At 38.2% G+C, this 24,200-nt stretch overlaps 1 protein-coding gene across 3 annotated transcripts in view; it reads right to left on the bottom strand.

The window, feature by feature from the left end:
* The window catches only part of LOC114659567 (GRAM domain-containing protein 4-like), a 369,958-nt gene that overhangs the window by 321,429 nt on the left and 24,329 nt on the right, over nucleotides 1-24,200 (bottom strand). The window contains exon 1 of one of the 3 annotated variants that reach the window (XM_028812132.2): nucleotides 4,026-5,507. The exons of the other annotated variants lie outside the window; for them this stretch is intronic. Within the exon in view, the coding sequence (XP_028667965.1) occupies nucleotides 4,026-4,054 (29 nt within the window). The 5' untranslated portion in view covers nucleotides 4,055-5,507. Of the gene's footprint in view, nucleotides 1-4,025; nucleotides 5,508-24,200 lie in introns of those variants that run through there. 3 annotated transcript variants of the gene reach the window in all.

Here is a 24,200-nt window from a genome sequence, read left to right on the forward strand (position 1 = left end):
TACACAACATTGCCAAGGAAGTCGGAAATGACAACACCCTCTATCAATTAGGTAAAGGCAGCCATACCAGCTAAAGGATGACTCACACAAATAGTAACTCATACAATGGAAACATTTTCATAATGTGCGTTGAAATGAAAAACATTAATACCTCAAGAGTACAGATTTAGGCTATTTTAGTTCCCTTTTAAGAGGGCCAATGCTGTGTATTTGAACTGAAATAACTTTTTTGTTTTTGTCAGTTTAAATAGCCTACCTGTTGTTACTTCTCAGGACTAGAAATCAAAGTGCAGTAAAAACACTGGTGTGATTCACTACCTGCTTACAGAAAGCCATTAAAACCATGTCCTATTGCCTATTAATAGCCTAATGGTTTGACACAACATAAATTGTTTGGTGCAGCTTGAAAACTTTGCAAATGGAAATATACAAACAGATGTTGATGTAGGTTTCTAAGAGCCATTCTCTTAAAACGGTAAGTTGAATTGGGCCCAGCATTAGAAACAATGACTGTCCTAAACCGGCTCTACCTGTTCATATCCAAGTTTTAACAATGGATGGATTTTGTGGCAACAGGTACCTACCAGAAGGAACTGGGCAACAGGTCTGGTATATCTCAGTCCACCTTCAGCTTCATCACCCCCCCTGTGCTGGAAGCCATAAACGGACTGACGAGGCACTACATTCAGTTTTCATATGGTTTGGCTGGGTTTTCTTTTTTTAGTATATGTAATATAAAAAGGCAATCTGCAACATTGGCCTGTTCTCTAATGTAATTAGGGCTTTTGACAGCACTCAATTTGCAATAAAGGCACCTAGAAAGAATGAGGCTGCTTTTGTTAACATAAGTAGTGACATTCAATTAACGCACAAGTCATCTGTGATGCTAAGATGAGACAAAAAAACACAACTCTGTTGCCTAGGCCAACCCAAGGTTCATTTATTTTCGGGTGAAGTTGCTTTGGCAGAGGACTTGCTGATGGACGTGTACGAGATGGCTGGCTTGTTGGTAAAGTAACAGAATGAACCCCGTTTTTTATATGGCTTATACTATACATTGTAACAGCAATCATGACATTACATGTGCCAGGTGATAGTGTCTACCCGCTCAGACACTGGCACCTTACACCTTTCCCTGACCACTAAAACGCAGAGGAGAAAGATTATAATGTGGCAAAGGATTTGCACACTCGGTTGACAGCTCCCTGACACTCTTGAATGCAGGCAACAGTGTCTCCATCTGTCTACCTGCCAGTGAAGGACTGCAGCATCCTTATTGCATATGTACAAGGCTGATTAGTATCATCCATATATAGTTGTTTCAGAGAAGCAAACAGGCGAGATTCAAGGAGTGTTCATATGCACACAATTACAAGAGGATTGTGATTTTAAAAAGGGTATATTGTGTTGAAATATGTACACACCAGGCTTTATAAAAATTATGGATTTTTTTATTCCTGCACATTTTTTCCTGTTTTTGGAGCACAAATATTTTCACACTCGAATCCACGCAAAGTTTTATGAATGAGACCACTAGTCATGATCATGTGAAGTCTGCATGTTCTCTACATGTCACCGTTACTTTTGCCCTGGTATTCTAGGTTGCTCTAAAATCCAACGACTAGGTTTCATTGATTATCAATGACAAATTGCACCTCTCTGGACAGGTTTCCTGTAATATTTAGGCACCTTTTTTAGGGGTTATTTCTAGCTTGATTCCAGTGCTTCTAAGCAGAGTGCTACATACCACAGCCTGCTATCGAAAAAAGTGGGTCTAAAACAGGCTACATATAAGTAACAATCAAGAAAAAAACTCCTGTTTTATTACCAAAAAAGTAAAAGCAACAACACTTAATTACTTGGTAATCAACACCTCTCTAGATTTTGTGAGGAAACCACAGATCACAAGCTGTGAATTAGCAATGAGGAGCTGCACCACAGTGCCTTCATTCCAATGAAGGTTTGTAAAGACTGGTGGCACAGCTGCAAGGGATACTACAGAAGCCTCAAGAGGCAATTCTGCATAATGACAAATGTGCAAACACTGAGTTGAATTTTTTTTTTTTTCTTAAGATAATTCTACCACAAAAATAGGGTAGTTTCATCTTGATTATATATGCATGAATTGTCAGACTTATGGAGAAGGTCTTTAGGGCATCCCCCTGAAGCTAAGCATGTTCGGGCCCAGCCAATACCTGGATGAGACACCATCTAGGAAAGCTTGGGTTGCTGCTGGAAGAGGTGTTTTGTGAGGCCAGCGACGGGTCTGAATGTGGATCCCAATGCCTCAGTGCTGTAAAAATAGCACCGTCCTTCAGATAAGTCTTCAGATAAGACATAAAACTGAGGTCCTGACTATCTGTGGTCAGCTCTCTAGACATCCTTCATTAACAGTAGGGTGTATCCCAATGTCCAGACCAAGTTGCCCACCATGGTCTTAGTCATTCTGGTCCCCTAATCATCCCCGGTCTCTACCTGGCGCTCTCTCTCTCACCACTAATGTGTGGTGCTGCCATCACATCATCCAGGTGGATTCTACACATTAGTGTGGCATGAAGTGGCACCCCAATCACCGAAGAGCTTCGAGTAGTGTGAAATGTTCTATATAAATGTAAAGAATAATTATTAGTTATTATTAGAGAAAAGAATTATGTCTGTAGCTACCGAATGACCCCACCAGATTATGGCCCATCTGTTATTGCATTTAACTCCAGTCATAGCATACCCTTGTCACAGCCTCTGGTGATGCTGCTCATATTACTGATTCGTAACAGTAGCAACTAGGGTCACTGGCTGTTTCCAAGTCTTTCCCATTCAGCTTTTATTCTATCCTAAGGTGACTCTTGGAAGGCTACCAATTATAACCTTACAAACAGGCCCTTTGTGTTGATTACCAATGACACCGGCTGAAGTTGAATTTTGTCACAGTTCAAAAACGCGTATACTAACTTTTATGATTACCATCAAAAGCTTTCAGAACTCAAACTAAAACAAGGCTATAGATGTGTCTCTCTCTATGCACTGGGAATGATTTAAAGTTACTTTGCTTCATTGAAAAATGCTACATTTGTAAACAGAATCGTTAATTCACGTGTCCAATCTTTGGGCTATTTACCAGATGCCATTTTACTGGCAGGAAACCCACGGGTCACCTTTCACAAAACATGACTTGGCGCATTAACATTTTTAACTCAGAAAAAAAAATTCAGTAAATCACGTAAACGCAATCTCCTAGGACTTTCCGTAAAGAACGCGATTTTGTTTTTGCCGTATTGCTCCGATGCCCGCACGCGTTGCACCCGTGTGTAAAACGGACTCGAGTCCCGTCCAGAGAGGACAGGCGGGATGGTACAGAAAATGGATGGCAAGCGGAACTCGGAGACGCACCTGTCGTGCGCCCCCATCACAGTTGTACATTCTCTGTATGTATAAACATTACGCACTTTATTAATGCCGATTAACAGACAAGATGAATGCCTCTTCGTGTACATTAAATTTGCAGACACAGGCCGTCATTTTTACTTCGAGTGTATTTATTCATTTAATTAATTTGGGAGATAACGCAGGTAGGCATTAGGTCGACATGCGCCCCGTGGCCTAGAAACAACGCGCGCAAACTTCTCATCTTACCGACTGAAAATCAACTCCCATCTCCCGATGACAGACACACCCCTAGCCATGTAAAGTAACCCCAAGTTCATCGCTACAAAACGCAAGCGCGCTCTCGTTAAAGATAAACAAATACTGCCGACAAGAAGGAAACCATTGGTCCAACTCGAAAGGCAACAAACTAACAAAGGAGCGCCACAATACGAGTGGCCGCTGAGCGCTCCCGGAGACGGCCGCTTGGGACCAGCGACTTCCACACAACGGACTCGATCATGTCACCGGAGCCGGAGACACGGTGAAGCGTCAGCCAGGGCGTTGAAGCCTGCGAGACGTGCCCTTGTGTTGTACTTGGTGCGTCTCCGGAATGGACAGTCCGGGATTTACAATATGTAGTAAACAAAACACAAGTCTCTTACCCAGCACTAATATTGGGGCAAAGTTTCATGAACGCGGAGGTCGTACTTGAGCCTCAGAGCTTCTTATCCCCACACCTGCCGACAGAGCCTTGCAGCGCTTTCACTCGCTCTACAAGGAAGCCAAAACATCGGATCCGATGTCGAAGAGCTCCGTTCTGTTGTAAGCCAAAAAAAAAAAAAAACTTCTGGGCGTAGCGCGCGCAAGTTGTTCTGTCCGGATGCCAGCACCCTCGTGTAAAGGTTGTCTCCTTTGCTAGTCTCGACTTCCACTCGAGCAGCAGCAGAAAACAGAGCAAATAATTTCGTCAATGTGAGCGATGACACTCTTAAAGGAGCCGCTCACGAGGCGCTTGTCCGCCCGTGCCGCTCACCGCTGCTGCTTCCAGTTCTCTGCGTGTTGTTAGCATGAACGAAGGAGCGCCACATCCGCACGCAGGCCGAGGGGACGAGGAAGAAAACGACGATGACGGCGGTGGCGAATGCTCAGCTTAAGCCATCGACGGGCAATCACGGGCTCCCCGGTCTCACAATTACCCACGGCAATCCGAAAGACTTCTTCCTGTATTCTTCATGTCGTTCGTTTATTCCCTGCAGTAAAGCTTGTTCAATTATTTTCCTTTTGTGGAAAAGTCCTCATCTTTTTATTTGTTCGAATGGAACGAGAACAAAAAATATAATTCCTTGTAATATGCAACTGGTAGCAACAGCTGACCTATGAAAATAAATCGAAATAGTCAAATTGAGGAAACATGGAATAACAAAGAGGACAAATAGAGGTCCAGTGTCAAATCTCCCCACCGATATAAACAGGCTGGGACAGATGCTTCCTTTTCAAGCCTCAGGTTGGAGCTGTTGAGGCTGCACTTGACTGATCATGTGGCTTCTTCTGTTTATTTATAAGGAGTTCTCTACTCTGAGGAACGGAAAAGATAAAGGGGGAGTACCCACTAATAAGGAGCGCTCTTCATCCTTTATGCGGTTAAAGAGGGGTCAACGATGAAATAAATGCGCGGAACTTTCAATCAAGCAAGCAAACCCGCGTAACATATTTAGTGACATCAATCCAGAATAAAAATCTTCCAAAACATTTAGTGCCGGTTTTTAACATTGTGCCCCCGCTTCTCCAAACATTACTGCGTCGTTCAAAATGTTAAAGTCGTGTAACAGTGTTTATTTTGTCGTCGATCCGCATATGTCATTGTGAAATAATTATACCCCCTTAAAGATGTACATTAACCTCGCTTCTTTCGTTTCTTAGAAATGGCAGATTAGAACACCTTCCGAGTCTTATTACTGCCAACTACTGGACGAGTTTAGCTTAACACTTGAACATTTTCTTTTTTGACAAGCATCATCATTCCTCATGCAATGAATATACATGAATAATAAATGTTATTGAGAAAATCCTTTTAATAGGAACTGTACACCAGACTGGCTTCAGTACATTTTCCATTTCTATTACTTTCTTGTCATTTAGTATTATATCCCCTTGCACCCCCCTTTAAAAATCTCAAATAGGTGATAAAAGCATTACCCGTCCTTACCAAATGATCCATATATAATATTTTCAGTTGGTCTTTTGCTTACTGTGGATTAATGAGATGCACTGAAAATTAGTTTGAGTTTGTTTTGAGGCTGAAAATGAAGAACATAACATTTTGGTAGGCTTTCTGTTTTTGCAGAATAAAAAGGCAATATATGAGAGACAGATATATACAGAGAAAAGACAACTCCGAGATGCTGGTCTTAGAGGCAGAATTTCAAAAAAAAAAAAAATAGTGAAAAAAGAAAAGATTAAAATGCGCAAAATAACACATACATTAGACAGAAGATGGCTGGAAAAATGTGTTACACTGAACACCCCGGAGCTGTCATTTTTCTGCTGCAGATGACAATGGTTTTTGGTTATGTATTTCAGGAAGAAGCCAACTGAGAACCTGCACTGTGTTTGTTCCTCAGACTACAGATTCTGATGTTCTTATTCACATATGCAGTTGCCCATCTCGCCCTTTCCCTTCTTTTTCTGTTCTGGTCAGATTCAGTTTGCCCTCTTCTCTCAAGACAGTAATAGACACCTTTGCATAAAATCTTCAGTTTCTTGGCAGTCTGTCACATGGAATAGCCTTCATCCTGAAAAGAAACACTAGACTGGCATGTTTCTTGAGGAAGCTTTTTAATTTTGGCCATTTTTTAACCCAGAAATGAACTTTTAGAGTGCCAGTACCTGGCAACCCAAATGAACAGAGTAACAGGTTTCAGAGATGCTAATGCAATTAGAAACATTTCCCTAATAACCAATTAGCATTAACAAATAAATAATTATGGATAAGCTAAGGGAGTTTACCATTAGGACACTGAAGGAAATGCTGCTGAAAATGGGGCTTTGAAACTATACAGTATGTGTATAATAAACAGAAATCGATCATTTCAAGCAGTAATAGCCATTATACCCACTAGTAATGCATTGGTTATATTTGTAAATCAATTTAGAATATTAGAACGATCTAGACAAGAACAGGCCATCCAGCCCAACAAGTTTGCCAGTCCTATCTACTTAATTACGTGTAATTACTTACTTACATGTAATACTGTACATTACATGTACTGACGTTAAATTTCATCTGCCACAAATCTAAGTCCCTCTGTAATGATTTAATGGATTCCACATTATCTGCCAATCCACCTATATTGGTATTATCTGCAAACATAACCAGATTGTTACTTAAATTTCTATCCAAATCATTTATAGAGTATATATTAAAAATAGCAGTGCCCTAGCACTGACCCCTGAGGGACACCACTCTTAACATCAGCCAATTCTGATGAGGTTCCTCACACCATCACCCTCTGCTTCCTGTGTCTGAGCCAATACTTCACCCATCTAAAAACATCACCCTGAACTCCCACTTCTTTTAGTTTGATGTCCAACCTCTCATGTGGCACCTTATCAAATGCTTTCTGAAAGTCCAGATAAATAATATCATATGCTCCACTTTGATCGTATCCTTGTGTTGCTTCCTCATAAAATTCCAGCAGGTTAGTAAAACATGACCTCCCTCTTCTGAACCCATGCTGACTGTTCAGAATAACTCTTGTTCTTGCCATGTGCTGCTCAACCTCCTTAAGAACTCAAGGGTAAATATTATCTGGTCCTGGATATTTGTTTGATTTCAGCCTCTTTAATCTAAGCAGTACCTCTCCCCGTACAATTTCCAAATCACTCAGTATCCCTTTAGTAGTCCCATTTACCACTGGGAGGTTATTCACTTCCTCACTCATGAATAGCTCATAAAAATGCAAATTTAGGGCATCTATTATTTCAATGTCTGTATTTTTTAATTCCCCTTTCCTATTCTTGATGCACTTCACATCCTTCTTATCTGTTTTTTTACTACTAAAATACTGAGAATCTCTTTGGGTTATCTTTCACCTTATCTGCTATACTGTATTTCTCTCTAACTGCCTTTTAGCCTCCCTAATATCCTTTATAATGATTGCCCTCATGTTTTCATATGCCCTACAATTCACATTGGAATTATTCATCTTATACACCTTATATAGCTATTTTTTTCCTTTGCATCTTCTTTTTTAACCCACTGCAGAGTTTTTTTTTAAATTTCCTATTAATTTCAAATTTAGGTATGTACCTGTCCCGCATTATATGTAAAACATTTTTAAACCTGTTCCACTTCCCCTTGACTATCTTCACACTAAAGTGCTTATTCCAGTCTCTCTTCATTAGACATTGCCGTATCTGTTCAAAATTTGCTGTACCAAAGTTAAGTGTTTGCATCCACACTCTTCCGAAACACTGAAAATTGTATTACATTATGGTTACTTGACCCTAGTGATACAATCACCTCTACACCCTCAATTCTATCCTGATTATTACAAAATACTAAGTCCAGACAGGCTTCACTCCACATTGGTGTTTTAACATGCTGTGTTAGAAAACAGTCACTGATTAATTATAAAAACTCCTGCTCTTGTTCCCCAGTATTTACAAGGTTATCCCAGTTAATATTTGGATAGTTAAAGTATAATATCCCCCTGTAAACTTGGCTTTTTTAATATTACTAAAAAGATGTGCATCAGGCAGTCTATAACACACTCCTAAAAAAAGGCCTCTTTCCCTATTGTTTTCCAGGCGAAGTCACAAGTCCTCACTAAGATGGGGCTCATCGTCCAATTGAATAAGACTTGCGTTTAAATCCTGTTTGACACAAACAGGAACCCCACCTCCTTTTCTGTTCTATCTATCCTTCCTAAAATATCTGTATCCCTCTGTTATTGATATATTATCATAATTATGCTCCTCTACATTCAACTCCAACTCACTTGTTTTATTTTTGATACTTCTAGTACTCAGACAAGCTATTTTTAATGTGTCTCTAATTTTACTTTTACATTTAAACATTGGAGTAGAATTTACATGACTCTGCATTTTTATTTTTACATTATTATTTGTTCCTCCATGTACAGTTCTAAAATTGCCCTGTCCTGAACTCCCTACCCCCAATACCCCAGTTTAAACAATCCTCAACTAACCTACTCATATGCCTCTTCAACACATTAGCACCCCTCCATTTCAGATGTATCCCATCACGGTGGAACAGGTCCCATCTGTTCCAAAAGGAGTCCCAATGCCCCATAAACCTATACCCATCTACCCTTCAGTAAGATTTGAGCCATGTATTAAGACTTCTGATCTTCTCAGCCTTATCTGTACTGGCACATGACACAGGCAGAACTTCAGAGAAGACTACCTTGTCAGTTCTTCTCCTCTGCTTGGTACCTAATTCTTTAAATTTAGCTCGCTGTACTGACACATTACTCTTACATATGTCATTTGTTCCGGCATGGACAATGACAACTGTATCCAGCCCTGCTCTGGCCAAGAGCTTATCCACCCTTTTGGGGAGGTCTCCCAACTGTGAACCCGGAAGGCAACACACCATGTGAAATTCTCTGTCTCTGGAGCAAACCTGTGCTTCAATCCCCCTAATGATTGAGTCCCCAAATATCACTAGATCTCTCTTTCTAGGAACTAGAACTATTATCTTGTTCTGGAGATTTGTTTGATTTTAGCCTATTTAATCTGTTCTATTTTTGAGGTGGCCCATTGGGGCTCCTCATGCCTGCCTACCACCTCAGAATCTTCAGAGACAACATCTAGCTCCACAAGGACTTGAAAATGGTTTAACACTTCAATTTTGTGCTCCCTTTATCTTGCACCTTGTGACCATGACCCAACTATCTCTGCCTGTCTGGTGTGGAATCTCCTCCCACACTACCTTAGGAGTGCACACTATGACTCTAAAAGACACCTGGGACAGGTCAAACAATTCTCTACTACAATGCAGGCCAACCAACTCCTCCAGTTCAGTGACCCTGAGTTTGAGGTGCTGGATCAGCTGGCATCTCCTGCAACTATACCGAAGACTGACTCCTCTAAGCCATCATCTAAAATGTCCAGCATCCAACAGTGCATGCATTGCACTGCCCTCATTATTAAAATTTGAGATAGGATTACTAAAACCTCCTTAACTTATTTTTGTATTTTTATTTTATTAAAGTAAATGATTTGCCTTAAATGGTAAAACTAAACAAAATTTAATCCAAAGAAATTAGATTAAAGAACTACTACAGTTATTTTACACCTTCTGGCCCCTTTAGCTCCTGTAATCTTCTCCCTCTCGACTGCCTGATGTTTGTTCTCCTAAGTTAGGAGGTAAACTTTGCTTTTGTCTGTCTGTTCTCCTAACTTTATGCTGCTCTTATTCTTTATTTAAAAGCTCTCCTCTCTCACAGTTTGTACTCCTTCATATTAATGAACCCCTATGCTGTTGCTCTCTTAACCACTCTACTTTCCTGACTGCTAAGAATTGTTCAATCTAAAAAAACATGTTTAGCGATTATCTGCTGCAAGTTCATTTCTTACTGTCTTGTCTGCCCCTAAAGCTGCTTGTGCCTAAGCCTACATACCGCTGAACCCTTCTCTGTACGACTTTGAAAGGAATCACTGTTTCTTTTATTAATAACTATTCGTAGCTACGATGCTGGTTATTTACTTACAGAGAAGCCGGTGTTAGCTACTGCTGCTTACTGCCCTGCCTTGCTGACACTAGTTTGAATACAAATAACAAGTGCAGGTATCCTTTGTTTAACGTGGTTTTATTAAGCGCGGGTTTTGAATAACACTCTTATTTTGAATGCGAAAGCCCCTTGAATACCACAGCTATACATTTGATTAGTGCAGTTTTTTAAAATTGCGTAAAAGTGGAAACGAGAGGTTTTGACTGAATGTGCAGATGTCACCGTCCCCCTACGCCCAGCTCAGCAGGAGTCATGAGTCACCAATTCAGTTGCCATGGTGGACATTTTCATTGCATATTTTTGCTGGTTTTCACTTTTTTATCCTTTCTTTTAAGCACTTGCCCTTTCCAAACATGAGCAAGCAAAAGAAAAGAAGAAAAATTATTACTTTAGATGTGAAGCTTGAGATAATTAAAAGATACGATTGTGTTGAAACAAAAGCAAACATTGGCAGGGAACTCGGCTTCAATGAATCGACTATCAGGACAATTTTAGCAAAGGCAGATACCTACCGCAACCAAGGAAAATTGACATCAGAGACTGCAAGCATGCAATCATTGCGTAATAAAACTCTGATTATGATTGAAATGGAAGATCTCTTAACATTGAAACAATTTGATGCAATGTTCTCTACGTCTGAAACCCTTCAACATCAAATTACTGAAATGGATCGTCTGCCGCAACTTAGAAAGTCAAATTGCTTGTTACAGACAGATCTACGAGAGCCAGAAGAAAGAATGAACATTCCAAACGACCCTCCATAAATTCTTTTCTAAAACATTATGTTAGTTTTAATTAATAAAGATTTTGTTTGCATTTTGACTTTTATTTTATACACACAAATATGAGTACTTTTTCCATGTAGATTTTCCACATTTTAAATGATGGATCAATTATATTTTTTCCCATTAGTTTTTATATTTAATTAGCGTGGTTTTGCATAATGCGGCAATATCAATGGATTAATTAATCGTGTTAATCAAGGGATACCTGTACACATACAGCAACAAGCAACAAGTAACTTTTCAAAACCCACCCCAAAACACCCTTCTAAAGTAAAAAAAGGCTTTAAAAGTTCCTGTACAGCTCTTTAGCGGCAACCGATACAGTAAAATGTATTTTTTCAATTAACTCTCACATCACAGAAAACAACAACTCTCAGCATCTCTCAGCAGCTTCTCTCTTGTTTGCAAAGATGACGTCAGTACGTCTCCAAAGCCTCCCCTTATCTTGATAATAAAAGGTATCAATTTCTATCAAAAACATGCAATAAGAAGTCAAGCACAGTTACACTTTTTATTGGCTAACTAAAAAGATTACAAGATAGAACCACACTGACACTAAACAATAGAAGTGTGCCAGTGTCAGATGATGTGGCACCTTGCAAGATGCAAAGTGAAATCTGCAGGGACACCAGTCTTAAAGAGAAAAAGAGAGAGAGAGAATGGTGGTTGGACACTAGGAGAAATGGCAGAATGCCTCACACTCTACTCTGTAAGACAGAGGACCTTTAGGAATGTAGCCAGTGACCCAGAAGAGTTTAGGTAAAGGCTCACTGAGTTGTGATGGAGACAGATGGGACGTGAGAGGAAAAGAACTTTGGTGGTACTTAAGAGGAAAGGTGAAGTACTGTACGCTCTTCAGACATCTCCACATATTGAAAATCGTTTGTTTTGTGTGAAGCAAACTAACCAAGATTACTGTCTAATAGGCAAACTAAATTCTCAAACCTATAGAATGCTACAATAAAGCAGCATTTGAGTCTTAAAGTATAATACCAGTGGCATTTCCTGAACTGGAAAAGATTAGAATGCCTTTTACATCAAGAATTTAAATCTGTTTCTTACTGTGACTATGGCAAAAGCCAGATAGAAAGTTTTAAGATTAACACTAACATTAGAAAAAAAAACAGATATTAATTGATAGGTTATAACAGTAGTCATGTGTAATTCATATTTCTATTACTACCGTCTAATAATAGACTCTGGACCAATGCCATTTTATAATGGTCAATTAAGTGAATTGTACAACTACTGAGTTTTCTAATAGACAAGTTACGCTCAGGCCAAATGACAAGTAGTGTGTTTTATCAGGAAATAAAAACACCTTTTCCTTCAGCAATTTAAATTTAGTAAAGTGAGTGTAAGGTTGACAAGATGGGATACGAGATCTGGAAGCCTGTTGCTCAAACCATCTTCTATCATCTTATATATTATGAAATATATTCCTAAAGCAACTGTTACTAATGTTAAGCGGAATTATATTAGTCATTTTAGATTTTATAGCTATTTTTGTAAATAGTTTGACAGTTATTAATATTTTCATTTATTAATCTGGAATAATCAGAAAAGTGTGTTGTTGAGAGTTTTTTTTATAAACTGTAATACTTTCAGTCGACATGGACCTGATAAACTTACCCAATTATTAATCTACTTTTACTCTCTAATTTAAAGCTTTCCAATTGAAGACACTGTGTGTTCTCATGAACTCATGATTAATCCTTTTCTCTTTCATTATCTTTGTATTGAGAAAAGCAGGTTTATTTAAAGCTCCTTTCAGATATGAGTAGTAGATTTGTGGCTGTTATATTATTATGAGTTTCCAAGCTCAGAATTGAATTTTTTTATATAAATTAATAAATATTGAAATACCATTATTATTTAAGTGTTTCCTACTTTTAGTTCTAAAATGAGAATTTCACGGCAAGGGAAGGAGAAAATCATAGATTATCAACTGATGATTGAAAAATTGTTTCATTAACAGGAGTAATAGTTACATTCAGATTGTTCACACTATGAGTAATAATTGCATTTAAAGTATAATTATAACAGTGTGTATGACCTTTCAGAATTTGCAGGAGCTGTGAAATCCTAGCCACTTTAAGACTTATTCAAAACCTTTCCCTTTCTTTCCAAGAATCTGGAAAGGGTGATAGTCAAAAAATTACAAAATTATCTCAAATTCAGCAATCCCTGTGAAAAAGTTTAGCTGAAGTTTAGACGAGGATGGATAGGATTAGAAATGAGTACATTAGAGGGTCAGCTCGAGCTGGACAGTTGGGATACAAAGTCAGAGAGGCGAGATTGTGTTGGTTTGGACATGTGCAGAGGAGAGATGCTGAGTATATTGGGAGAAGGAAGCTAAGGATAGAGCTGCCAGGCAAAAGAAAAAGAGGAAGGCCTAAGAGAAAGTTTATGGATGTGGTGAGAGAGGACATGCAGGTGATGGGTGTAACAGAACAAGATGCAGAGGACAGAAAGATATGGAAGAAGATGACCCGCTGTGGCAACCCCTAACAGGAGCAGCCGAAAGAAGAAAAAGACAGCACTTATTAACATCACAAATGCTTTAAGGATGGCTGCCAATGCTGTGTCTTTTAATCCACCAGGACATGACTGTCATCTTTGATAGAACAGATTATTTCAAACTACCAGAGTGTGCCAAGAGCACTGTTTCCAGGTTGTAATTGGTCCCAGTTCTGTCCCTGAAAGGACTAAATATGGCTCTCTAGTTGAATTTCAGTTCACGTCTTATGCAGATACACAGTGAATCCTACCAGGCTTTTTGGTCTTTCTCTACCTTCCCCTTGGCCACGTGATTGGACACCCAAAATTCAATTTCATTGCTTTGTTGATGATACCTATCTATGTGTCAATACAAATTATAAATCATTTACAGGCTTGGTCAGTTTAAACCTCTGCATCAGGTGAAGACAGAAGGTTGGATGAAGCATACTTCATTACATTTCATCTACAATAGGAGCATTGCCCTTCATATTGGCACTCCATTACCATAGTCAAATCCAACATATTTCCTACCTTATAAGAGCTGACCTAGTCATCCGTATCACAACTGCAGTCTCCTGCTGAGCTCCAGGTTTCACTCCTGCCCCTCACTTGATTCTCATATATTTGTACTTCATCACTGACATATTTGAAAAGCATCACCACACATCATACTGTTATGCCACAGTCCTGTGCTGTCAAGGTTACACCTTCATATGCAAAGTATTACAATGTTTTCTGCTAAGACACTATTAAAGATTAAAATATACTAGTGAAACACATGGACCTACAGTCCTAATATTAAAGGTAAATAAACACATAGTTACAAATAAGGAGCTAAAAAGTATAGTTATTTTTCTCATTTGCGTTAGAAGTTATAATGTAATGTATTTTGGTGGCTCATATTTGTGGTGGCAATCTGAAAATGTGCTTGAGGGAAGTGGGAGTTAAAAATGAAAGAACTGTTTCATTGAGAAAAAAAGTACATGAAAAATACAAGCATGAAATAATACATGAACTTGACATCACACAAAAAAATTAAAAGCAAAACATATAAAGTAGTAGAACTACAAGTATGCAGGCCAAAGAAAAACAACACAGAAATACTTTTACAAAATGTCCTTATATATCACATACATTATGTAAAAATCCTCATTGTCCTTGTGGTATAGCAGGTCCACAGCTCTCAGCAAATGCCAGTTTTAAATAAATAACCACTGTGCTCGCGGCTTAGCGAGGGGACGTGGTGGTTGTGGCTGCAGCAGTTCTCAGGGCATTGCGATGTGGGCATTTCTCACCTAAGTGCACAGTTGAGAGACTGCCCACATCCGTGATTGTTCATGGGGCTGCTAATTTGCCGCAGCTGCTATGCCCTCTCGACATATATAGAAGCGCGAGTCGGCTAGAAGGGGAGATGAACGGAAAGAGAAAAAGACGGAGGTTGTTGGGAGGAAGTGAGGAGAAAGCCGGTGTGAGAGAGAGAGAGCGCGAAGGACATCGAGCGAATGAGCGAGAGCAGGCTCGAGTGCAGCTGGACTGTGGGCCCTAGTGAGGTGTTTATCTAACACCTAGGGCAGTTGATTGTAGTCGCTCCCGCTGAGCATTTTGAGAAGAGTGTGAGTGACTAGCGAGGGAGGTGACTCGCCGTGGAAGACAGCGGGAGTCGGGAGACTTGGGCAGATAATCTCCAGCGTGGGAGTCCTGGCCGTTGGAGAGAAGCTAAGTCTTGGGTCTGGGATGAGTGCGCGACCAAAGCTAGGATCGGGAGGCCTCCAGACCTGTGCGAATGAGTGAAAGAAGGTCAGCTGCAGGTAGAGTGGCTCCCCCTGCTGCAAAGCCTGAATAGGGAGAAGCAGGGGAGACACTAGTAAGACGAACACACCGGTCTTTATGTTTAGAAGAGATTGCTTCCAACGTTTTAACCTCAGCTTTTAAAGGATTATTATTTTTGTTCTATTTATTGATTTATAAACCTCCACATGTGTTTTATGGATTATTTATTTAAAGAAGATTTTTGAATCACTGCACCTTATTTATTTGAACACTGTTTTGTTTTGTTGGATTTTAAATAAAAGCACTTTTGCACTTTTGTACCATCCCCTTGCTATGTTGTTGCCTCACTGCTTAGCTCATCGGTAACATTACCGACGGTGACGGGTTCAAGGGCTCCTGGACAGCAGATGGGAGCATGGAGTCAAACCCACATCGTCACAGTCCTTTCCGTGAAGAAATGTCTTTCATTAATACTTTATTGTCATCATATCTACAGACTCTTGAAAACACTCTGTAGAGTCCAACTTTGTTGAATGTTTGTCCTTGAGCTTTATTAATCATCAAAGCAAAGGCTGGCCAAATGGGAAATTGCCTTCTTTTAATTTAAAAAGGCATTGTTTAGCCCTCAGTGGACAGATCCATATGAGGTAAAAATATATGATGACCTTAACTTCAATTGCCACACATCTGTTGCTATTGACTATTTCTGTGTTTCCCAAACTCGGTCCTGGGGACCCCCTGTGGCTGCAGGTTTTTGTTCCAACCGAATTCCTAATCAGTGACAACACCTGATAGCACTGATCTCATTTAATTAGCTGGTATTTTTTTTTCTTTTATTCGACATTCAGAAAAGCATAGCAGCATGATTTTTATATTTATAAGACATTTAGAAATATTTCTGTGTTTGCTATAGATTTAAATGCTTAACTCTCGTTTGTTGATTTCATTATACTTTGCCCTTTGTTGTATCTTAATAATGACAATTTAAAACGAGCAGAGCAGACACGCAGGCAAACAACCCTAAATAATCAAAGGCTGCAAGTACTTTAGCAACCGACCCACTAATGAGTAAGTAATGGATTAATTAAACAATTAGAAGACCTAGAAAAGTAGACTGAAAATCAAGATGAAAATACTGTTAAAAAGAAAAAAATACATTATTCCTATATAACTGCTTGGTACATTTTAATTTTTTTTTTTTTTTTTTTAGCAAACTTAGTTTTCTAATTTCTATATTGTTCCCTAAACCCAGAATGTGGGAAATATCAGTTCACTTAATTAGCCCAGGAGTTCAATTAAAAACAGAAGCTGGTTGGAACAAAAACCTGCAGCCACAGGGGGTCTCCAGGACCGAGTTTGGTAAACACTGGACTATTTCATTATCAACATTAACGTTTTTAGGAACCATGAAGATTGTTCCCTTTATAAGAATACACTTGTAAAGTAGCAGTCCTGGTGGCATCAAAGAGTTAATGAATTCAAAGGGGAAGTCAAGTTGATTGTTTCTGCCTTCAGAAGAAATATTAACTGTGCTGAAGTTTGTCTTTTCTTTGCCTTCCAACAGTTTGCACATGATGCACTTGTTAATGTCAAAACAGTTATTGTTATTAGGAAAAAGGATGGCAATGTTTTTATCTTCAAGTACTAATGACAGTAAAGTAATGAGCTTTTCACATTAGGGAACCGGGTTGTGTTACACAACAAAAAGACTAGATATAAAGAATAGCAAATTCTTCTGCAATTGTTTACACATTTAAGAATTCACATTTCATTAGGAATTTTGAAAACACATCTGACAATTGCATTCATTTCTCCATCTTTGTTGTTCTTACATTCTGTATCCTGCAATTGACATTCACCAGATGGTGCTGATTTTCTTCTTCTGCTTACTATTATTGCTTTCTCCATCACATCATTGGCCTCTGTAATGTGTTTGTCGCTCAGCAGATATTGCTGGTCTTCTTTTTCTTTCCACCATGTCACTTGGTTTACCAATTGCTTTACCATAATAAACACACAAGCAAAGGGTCAGTTTGCCAAGTTTGCCACTACCTATATTTTTTTGAATTTCAAGAATATATTAGGTCATAAGGTTTCGATTAAGTCCAAGACCTTGGTAGTTAGCATGTAATCACATCAGAGACAGACAGATCTTAGCATTTTTTATATATAGGTACCCCAAAGGAAAACATGAGACCACATCACCCATGTGCTTTCTGTTATAAATTTAAGTTTTGAGAGGCATAGAATTGTTATTATTTTTAATCATTATATTTGTGACATCATCATGCCTCTATTTTGGGGATTGTTTTGGGTCACATTTGCCTCCCCTTTCAGCAATTCTGGCTTTACTCTCACCTTATTTTTTATAGTAGCAGTTACATATCACCATTTGCTTACATTTTCCCCCTGCCATTTCATCTCTGGCAAAACACAACGGTATGGCAGAAAATTGACTTTAAAATCCTTCTGTTGACTTATAGAAGTGTTCATGGACTTTCTCACCTAAACCTGGAAAAACTGCCTCATATACTGCAATCTGCAAAATCATGTTAAGTAGTTATCCTTTACTTTAGATGCCTAGAACCAAGTTTTGTTGCATGGCTGCTCATGCAATTTTGTAGCCCCTCATTTTTTAATTGAATTTCTTCTCCTTTTACTTATTTTTGTTGCTCTTCTTCTTCTTCTTATTATTATTATTGTACAGTATCTGTAGCACTGTTTATAATTGTGGTTATAAAGAGACAGGAACATTAATGAAAGGAGTGTGAGGCCTGCAAAAAGAACCACAAAGCAGGCCAGGACCTTCTCTAGCCTGCCCAGAAGGGACTCACACTAAGTCAGCCAGCTCCCCAAATGCTACTTGCAGGCTTCAGCCTAAGCAAGCCTATAAATGGAGAGTTGGCTCTAAAAGTTCAAAAATGCAATAAAGATCCAAACTTTGCAAAAATACATTCAAGGGAGTGGAAATTCTTAAACCTGGAGATTGTGTGAACAATTTAAAACAAAGTATCTTTAAAAGCTGAAAATTTACTTAAAGAATAGCAAAATAAATACAAAATACAAAAAAGGGCAAAAGGGATATGTCTAAAAGCATTTAAAAGTAAACAAATACCAATAAACTATTTAATATTCAAGTTCCAAAAAACAAGGCAAAAAAATCACAACAACAGTATATCCAAAGAAAAAGGATTACTTAGCCAACTCCAAATGCAAACCCAATGCTTCACTGCTGGATTTCTCTTTCTGCTCAACTTGAAAAGCCAGAACAGGGACCCAGAAGTAGTGACTTCAAGGTGGCCCCGCCTCCTGGAGCTCCACTCACAAAGCACAAAAAAATGGTAGCACATTTAAAGAGACAGAATACAAATAACAAATTATCAATAACAGAAAACATAAAGCGTAAAAATAATAAACAGTTCACAAAAACAACAATAAAACAGAAAATAAATTCAAGTCACAACAGCAATATATCATGATTGTTAAGCATTTTTTGGACCTTTTATTATTGCATTAACAACATTCTATACTGTAAAAAGAATATAGGGTTCTGTATGTCAAGTCTATTTTGGTGTATCTTGCTTATAACAAGTTTTTGTTTTCATTTTCCCACAACACCATTTTGAGGTGTTTTGTTTTGTCAAGGAAATCATTCCCAGCATTCACCATGATGCACACATTTGTGATGTCATCCACATTAGTCATTTAGTATCCAAGCTTCACGGATAAATCGCCTAATCGCTTTTCTAAAAGAATTGTCTTTTTATTATTGTTACGCCCATTAAACAAATACTTACTTTTCTTGATTGCACCCAAGTTTTGGTGAAAAATTGTCAGTATACAGTTCTTATAGAGAGTAAAAGAGGTGAGCTTTCCATTCCCATTATCCACCCATCCTTTCATTTTCTAAACCTGCTTCATCTTGAGCAGGGTTGTGAGGAAGATGGAGCTTTTCCCAGCAAACAAAGAGCACAATGCAAGAGGGTATCAGTCCATCACAGAGTGAAAACACACATACACAAACACACACACACACTGGGGCCAGTCTAACATCACTAATCCACCTAACTTGCAAGTCTTTGCACTGTGGGAGGAAGTTCCATTTCCAATATATTGGTCAAATTAACTGGCACTGAATGGCTCTCATTAAGCTGGTTTGCAACTTCCTAGTTTCTATGTGATTCTGATAATATAAGATTAATATTAAGCTACCTTGTTAAAGTGTACTGGTGGTAAATATTTGCACTGCAAGAAATATACTTATCTGTACATACTCACTATTCAGATGTCTAGCAAAGATGAAGGAATCTTCGCAAGAATAAATGCTTCTTGGTGATACTGTTGTATACTGGCATCTCAATTAACTGGGCAAATGAGTGTTAAACCTTTTGTTTAAATTTCCTGTTCTACATTTTTAATTCACACAGGGCTTGTAATTAATACCATCTTGCTAAATGACAAAATGAAGGGTAGTGTGAAATTTAAATATAGCATATAAAAAAACTATGTTTATTCATTCTACTTACTGTAGTTGTTCTGCAAAAGCCAGACAAAGAATGAACATAATTAAATGTAAAACAGCTTTACAAATTTGAGTAAATCAGGGGTGAGGCAGAAAACGGTGGCAGTAATTAAAATTTTATTTTTCTTCTGAGAATAAACTGAGTGATAACACAGTGCTATTGTTGCTAGAATTTGTCAATTTTATAGTCAAATGCAGTTTCAAATATTAAGAAAATAGATAGGGTTAGGAGATGTGCATTTGAAATATGAGTTACTAGAGTATCTAATAAGCCCACTAAACATCATCTGAACCCTCATTTGCCAATACAGAGCCATCACAGAGAGCCACAGCCCTGACCAAAACTGGGTGGAAGGCAGAATAATGCACACATGCATGGGCACAAATGGTAGCCAAATCAGAAGGACAATCGTGGACAGATGAAAGGAAAAGCAAACCAACCAATCATAGACACAGAAGGGGGATGTGAAAATCCACACAGACAATGGCCAGATCAGAACTGAAGCCCAATTCTCTGTGCTTTCTTTTTTTCAATAATACTGACAGTAGTGTAAAAAATAAGATATTGCAGTCACAAGACTTTCCCTGTATTGGCACCTGCAGTTTATACTGTATCTGGAAACCCTCATTAGGTGAAACTGTGTAATCTGGGGAAGAGCTGCCCATTCCAGTAACAAAAGACTTTTTATCTGAAAAGTGTGAATAAATAAACATGTCTCCTTCTTAGCAAATGTCATTGCTGAGTTAATTAACACATAGCAAATATAAACTTCAAGTCAGGACGAGCTCTAGCTCACACAGGAATATGTTACCAGTAAGCATGCAAAACCTTTGGAATTGCATAGGGTGAAAGAACAGGGAATAGTTTTCCGTATAGGCTATCTGGGCCCCTTAAAACTGGTCAGGGTCACAAGAATACAAAGCCTACTCCGGTAAAGGGCAGGAATGGACTGCTGCTCACTATAAATGACTGTTGCAGAAATGTCACTGAAGTGAACTAATGCATCTGGTACTGAGACACAAGAGATGTCACATTTGTTGCAATTAGGAGTGACAACTATAACAGAAATGGTGCAAGGCCATCAACATGCTGTACAAAAGACAGGGCAGGATCTAAATCAGCTTGCCCAGAAGGGGCCCACCCCAATCCAACTTACTCCAACTGCTAATTGCTGGTTTTTGCCTAGCAGGTATCCAAAATGGGAAGCTGGCTGCAATAACTAGAAAAGTCCCAAAATTAATTCAGAAGCCCCACAACAAGAGGGATAACTGTAAACCCTCAACATGTGCACAAAAGAGCAAAAAAAGAATCTTTATAAATGAAGGATTAATTAGAAAAATACAAGTTAAATACTCAAAAGAGCAAAAATGGAAAAAAGGAGTTGCCTGAAAGGTCATTCTAAGCAAACACGTCACAAAACACAGATCAGAAGAAGGCATAATTAAACAGAAACAAGAAAGACACAAAAAACAGAAACACAAACCAAAACAACAATACTTACGATATTCCAAAAATAAGTGCAATGATCTTGTGATATGAGTTTACTCAGTTCTTGCCTTAAATAGCAAAAAAACAGAGGAGTCATGTCTAGGAGGTCCTGCCTCCTGAGGCTCAATCCATGAAACATGAAGGAATTGGCTGAAGGAATTGAGGGAAATACGCAATTATGAACAAAACAAAAATGCATTAAATATCAAAAATAATAATTCAAAAATCACAATAAATCATAAAATATACAGTGCTTAAATTCATTTTTTCTTCAGAATTCTACACACAACACCTCATAATGACAACGTGAAAAAAATTTACTTGGGATTTTTTTTATTTTTAATAAATTTGCAAAAACCTCAAGTGAACTTTTTTCACGTTGTCATTATAGGGTGTTGTGTGTAGAATTCTGAGGAAAAACATGAATTTAATCCATTTTGGAATAAGGCTGTAACATAACAAAATGTGGAAAAAGTGATGCGCTGTGAATACTTTCCGGATGCACTGTACATACATACAGACCATTAAATAACAATTATTTTCCCTACTTTTATTTCAATTCAGCTTATTTTTATATCGCACTCTTCACAGATTGCAGGTTCAGACTGCTGTGACAAATTCATAGGTAGATACAAATACAAACTATTTACATAATGAGTACAAATAAAGACAGATTTGTTTAAACAGACAACAAAACAAAGCGGCTTGAAACTAACTAACATAAATGGAGCCCCGTAATTCATTCTTGAACCATGACCAATTGACAAAGGAGGAGAGAAAAAAATACTTCAAGTCTTCAGCATTACTGGATAAACTAAATCTCTCTGGAGGGTCCAGCGTTCACTAGAACAGGTAAAATTAAAGACAAATTCAGACAGTGTCATAGTCCCAGAGACCTTGGCCAACTGGCCTCCCACCCACTTCTTGGCATTCTACTGTAGATCTTGTGCTGGGCAGTCTAATCTGACAACTGAATCTTTCCATCTGTTAATACAGTACATATTGTCATGCTTGGGTCAAAGATTTGCACAGAACCACAGGAGATTGCAGAGACAGGAACTTTATTCAAACACTTCAAACGAACATATGTCTCTTTCAAAAGTAAAATGAACTCCATGTGAAGACAGAGGTCAATTAACAGAATGCAAAAACATCTTCCTCATCGTAGGGGTGCGCGTCAGGAGTGGGACCCCCAACAGGAGCAGAGGATTTCCGGAGGAGGAGAGAGAGACAAAGCAAATAGCCAAAAAGGACAGGTCCTGTTCAGGCTTTTAAGTATGTGAAGCGCCGTGCGAGAAGCACATCACACGACAATGCAGCAGCCCAACATCTAGCGGAGCAAAAAGGAGGCAAATTCTATTTGTTCCCATTGTATCAGCGTTGAAGGAAGGGGGTTTCAGTATTTATTAATAGTGAGAATAAAGTTACTACTCAAAAAAATCTACTGTTACTCTATGTTTATAATGTAGTATGTGTACAGTAAAAGACTGAATTTGCACTAAGTGCATTATAACAGAAGGAATAGTTTCAGTACTTAAGGTCTATAAATGTAATTAATTAATTGATTAATTAATTAAATACATTTAAAACAAGTACAATTTCAATAATTACATAAAGATGCCTGTAATGAATGACATGCCATCTTTTGTTGTCATTTCATTATTTAAACCATGCAAATATATTATCATTTTTAATGGTAACAATACTTAGAAATCGCTGTATTTTTACATATGGATAGCTAAGGTTTTATTGTATCACTGTCCCAGAAAAATCAAAGCAAGTAGTATACTAACATGACACTACAGGACAGTGTGGTGTAAACCAAAAAATGTCTGTTTCCAGCAAGTCTCCTGCATTTGACGCAATAAAAATTAACTGAATTCATTTTCCAAATGTATTCACTCCAATATAGTAATGCCTTACTCTTCTACTTCTGCACTCCCCATTGATGTTGCTCTGAGACAATTTAACATTACTGCCTGCATACATAAGGAAAGTTATATACTTTTGTTGTAATATTGTTTGTTTTCTCCATCACTGAAGCTGTGTAAGTTATAATAAAAATTTCACTGAAAACATTAGTCATAAACAATTTAAATGTCTACCATAACACATTATCCCATCTAGAGAGATTTGCCAACATTCCAGTTGATTTACAAAACTTCTAATGTACCCAAAACAGAATAGTGTACTTGTACTCAACCTTGAGTTTAAAGATTTTATCCTCTTGATGGCTTTCTGAGAGCTGTAATCTTGATTGGGACACACATATTGGGACTCTGCAGTCATAATTCTTATTGCACCCTCAGGCACCACAGCAAAACATAATCATGCCTGACTTAGTGGAGTGTTGGATGTGATACAGGCTGTATATTGATTTACACACATATTGTATTGATTATGTCTGTTTGTTTGTAATGTCACTAAAGTCCTTATCATTGCACTGATTTAGCTTTCACACAGACAGCACCAAAGCCTGAGAAAATATAGCTGATATAGTAGAAATATTACTGATGATTTTAGGGAGTTCCCAGGAGATACTGGGATAGCATGGTTAATACAGTATATAATGTTATAGGATAGCTTTTCCTCTGGGTATGCCTTTATTTTTGTCGAGGCCCTAGATACAGTTACACAAGAATTATACAGGAGCAAGTATTATCAAGTGCAGGATAAGAAGAAATCCTAGCTGCCAGATCTTTGAAATTAAAATGCCAACATTCAAACGTGTACAATAATGCTTTCTGTCCTACTAGAAGGCAGTTTGAGTCGACAACAGTGAAATTGTAGAGATGACCTTGAAATCACATTTAAATCTGATTCAGGTCCAGCAGTAAAATCAGATTTTGGTTTGATGTTCTTCTCATGCAAGGACCAAACAAGTTTGAAAAAGGAAGGCAGTGGACTGTGGCTTGCTGGAAGGTAGGAACAGAAATGATAATGAAACTTTTAGGGATTCTGCTTTTAGTGGGGCACAGTGGTACAGTGGCAAGGACTCCTGTGTTATAGTC

The sequence above is a fragment of the Erpetoichthys calabaricus genome, chromosome 1 (assembly GCF_900747795.2).
Source record: "Erpetoichthys calabaricus chromosome 1, fErpCal1.3, whole genome shotgun sequence".
NCBI lineage: Eukaryota > Metazoa > Chordata > Cladistia > Polypteriformes > Polypteridae > Erpetoichthys > Erpetoichthys calabaricus.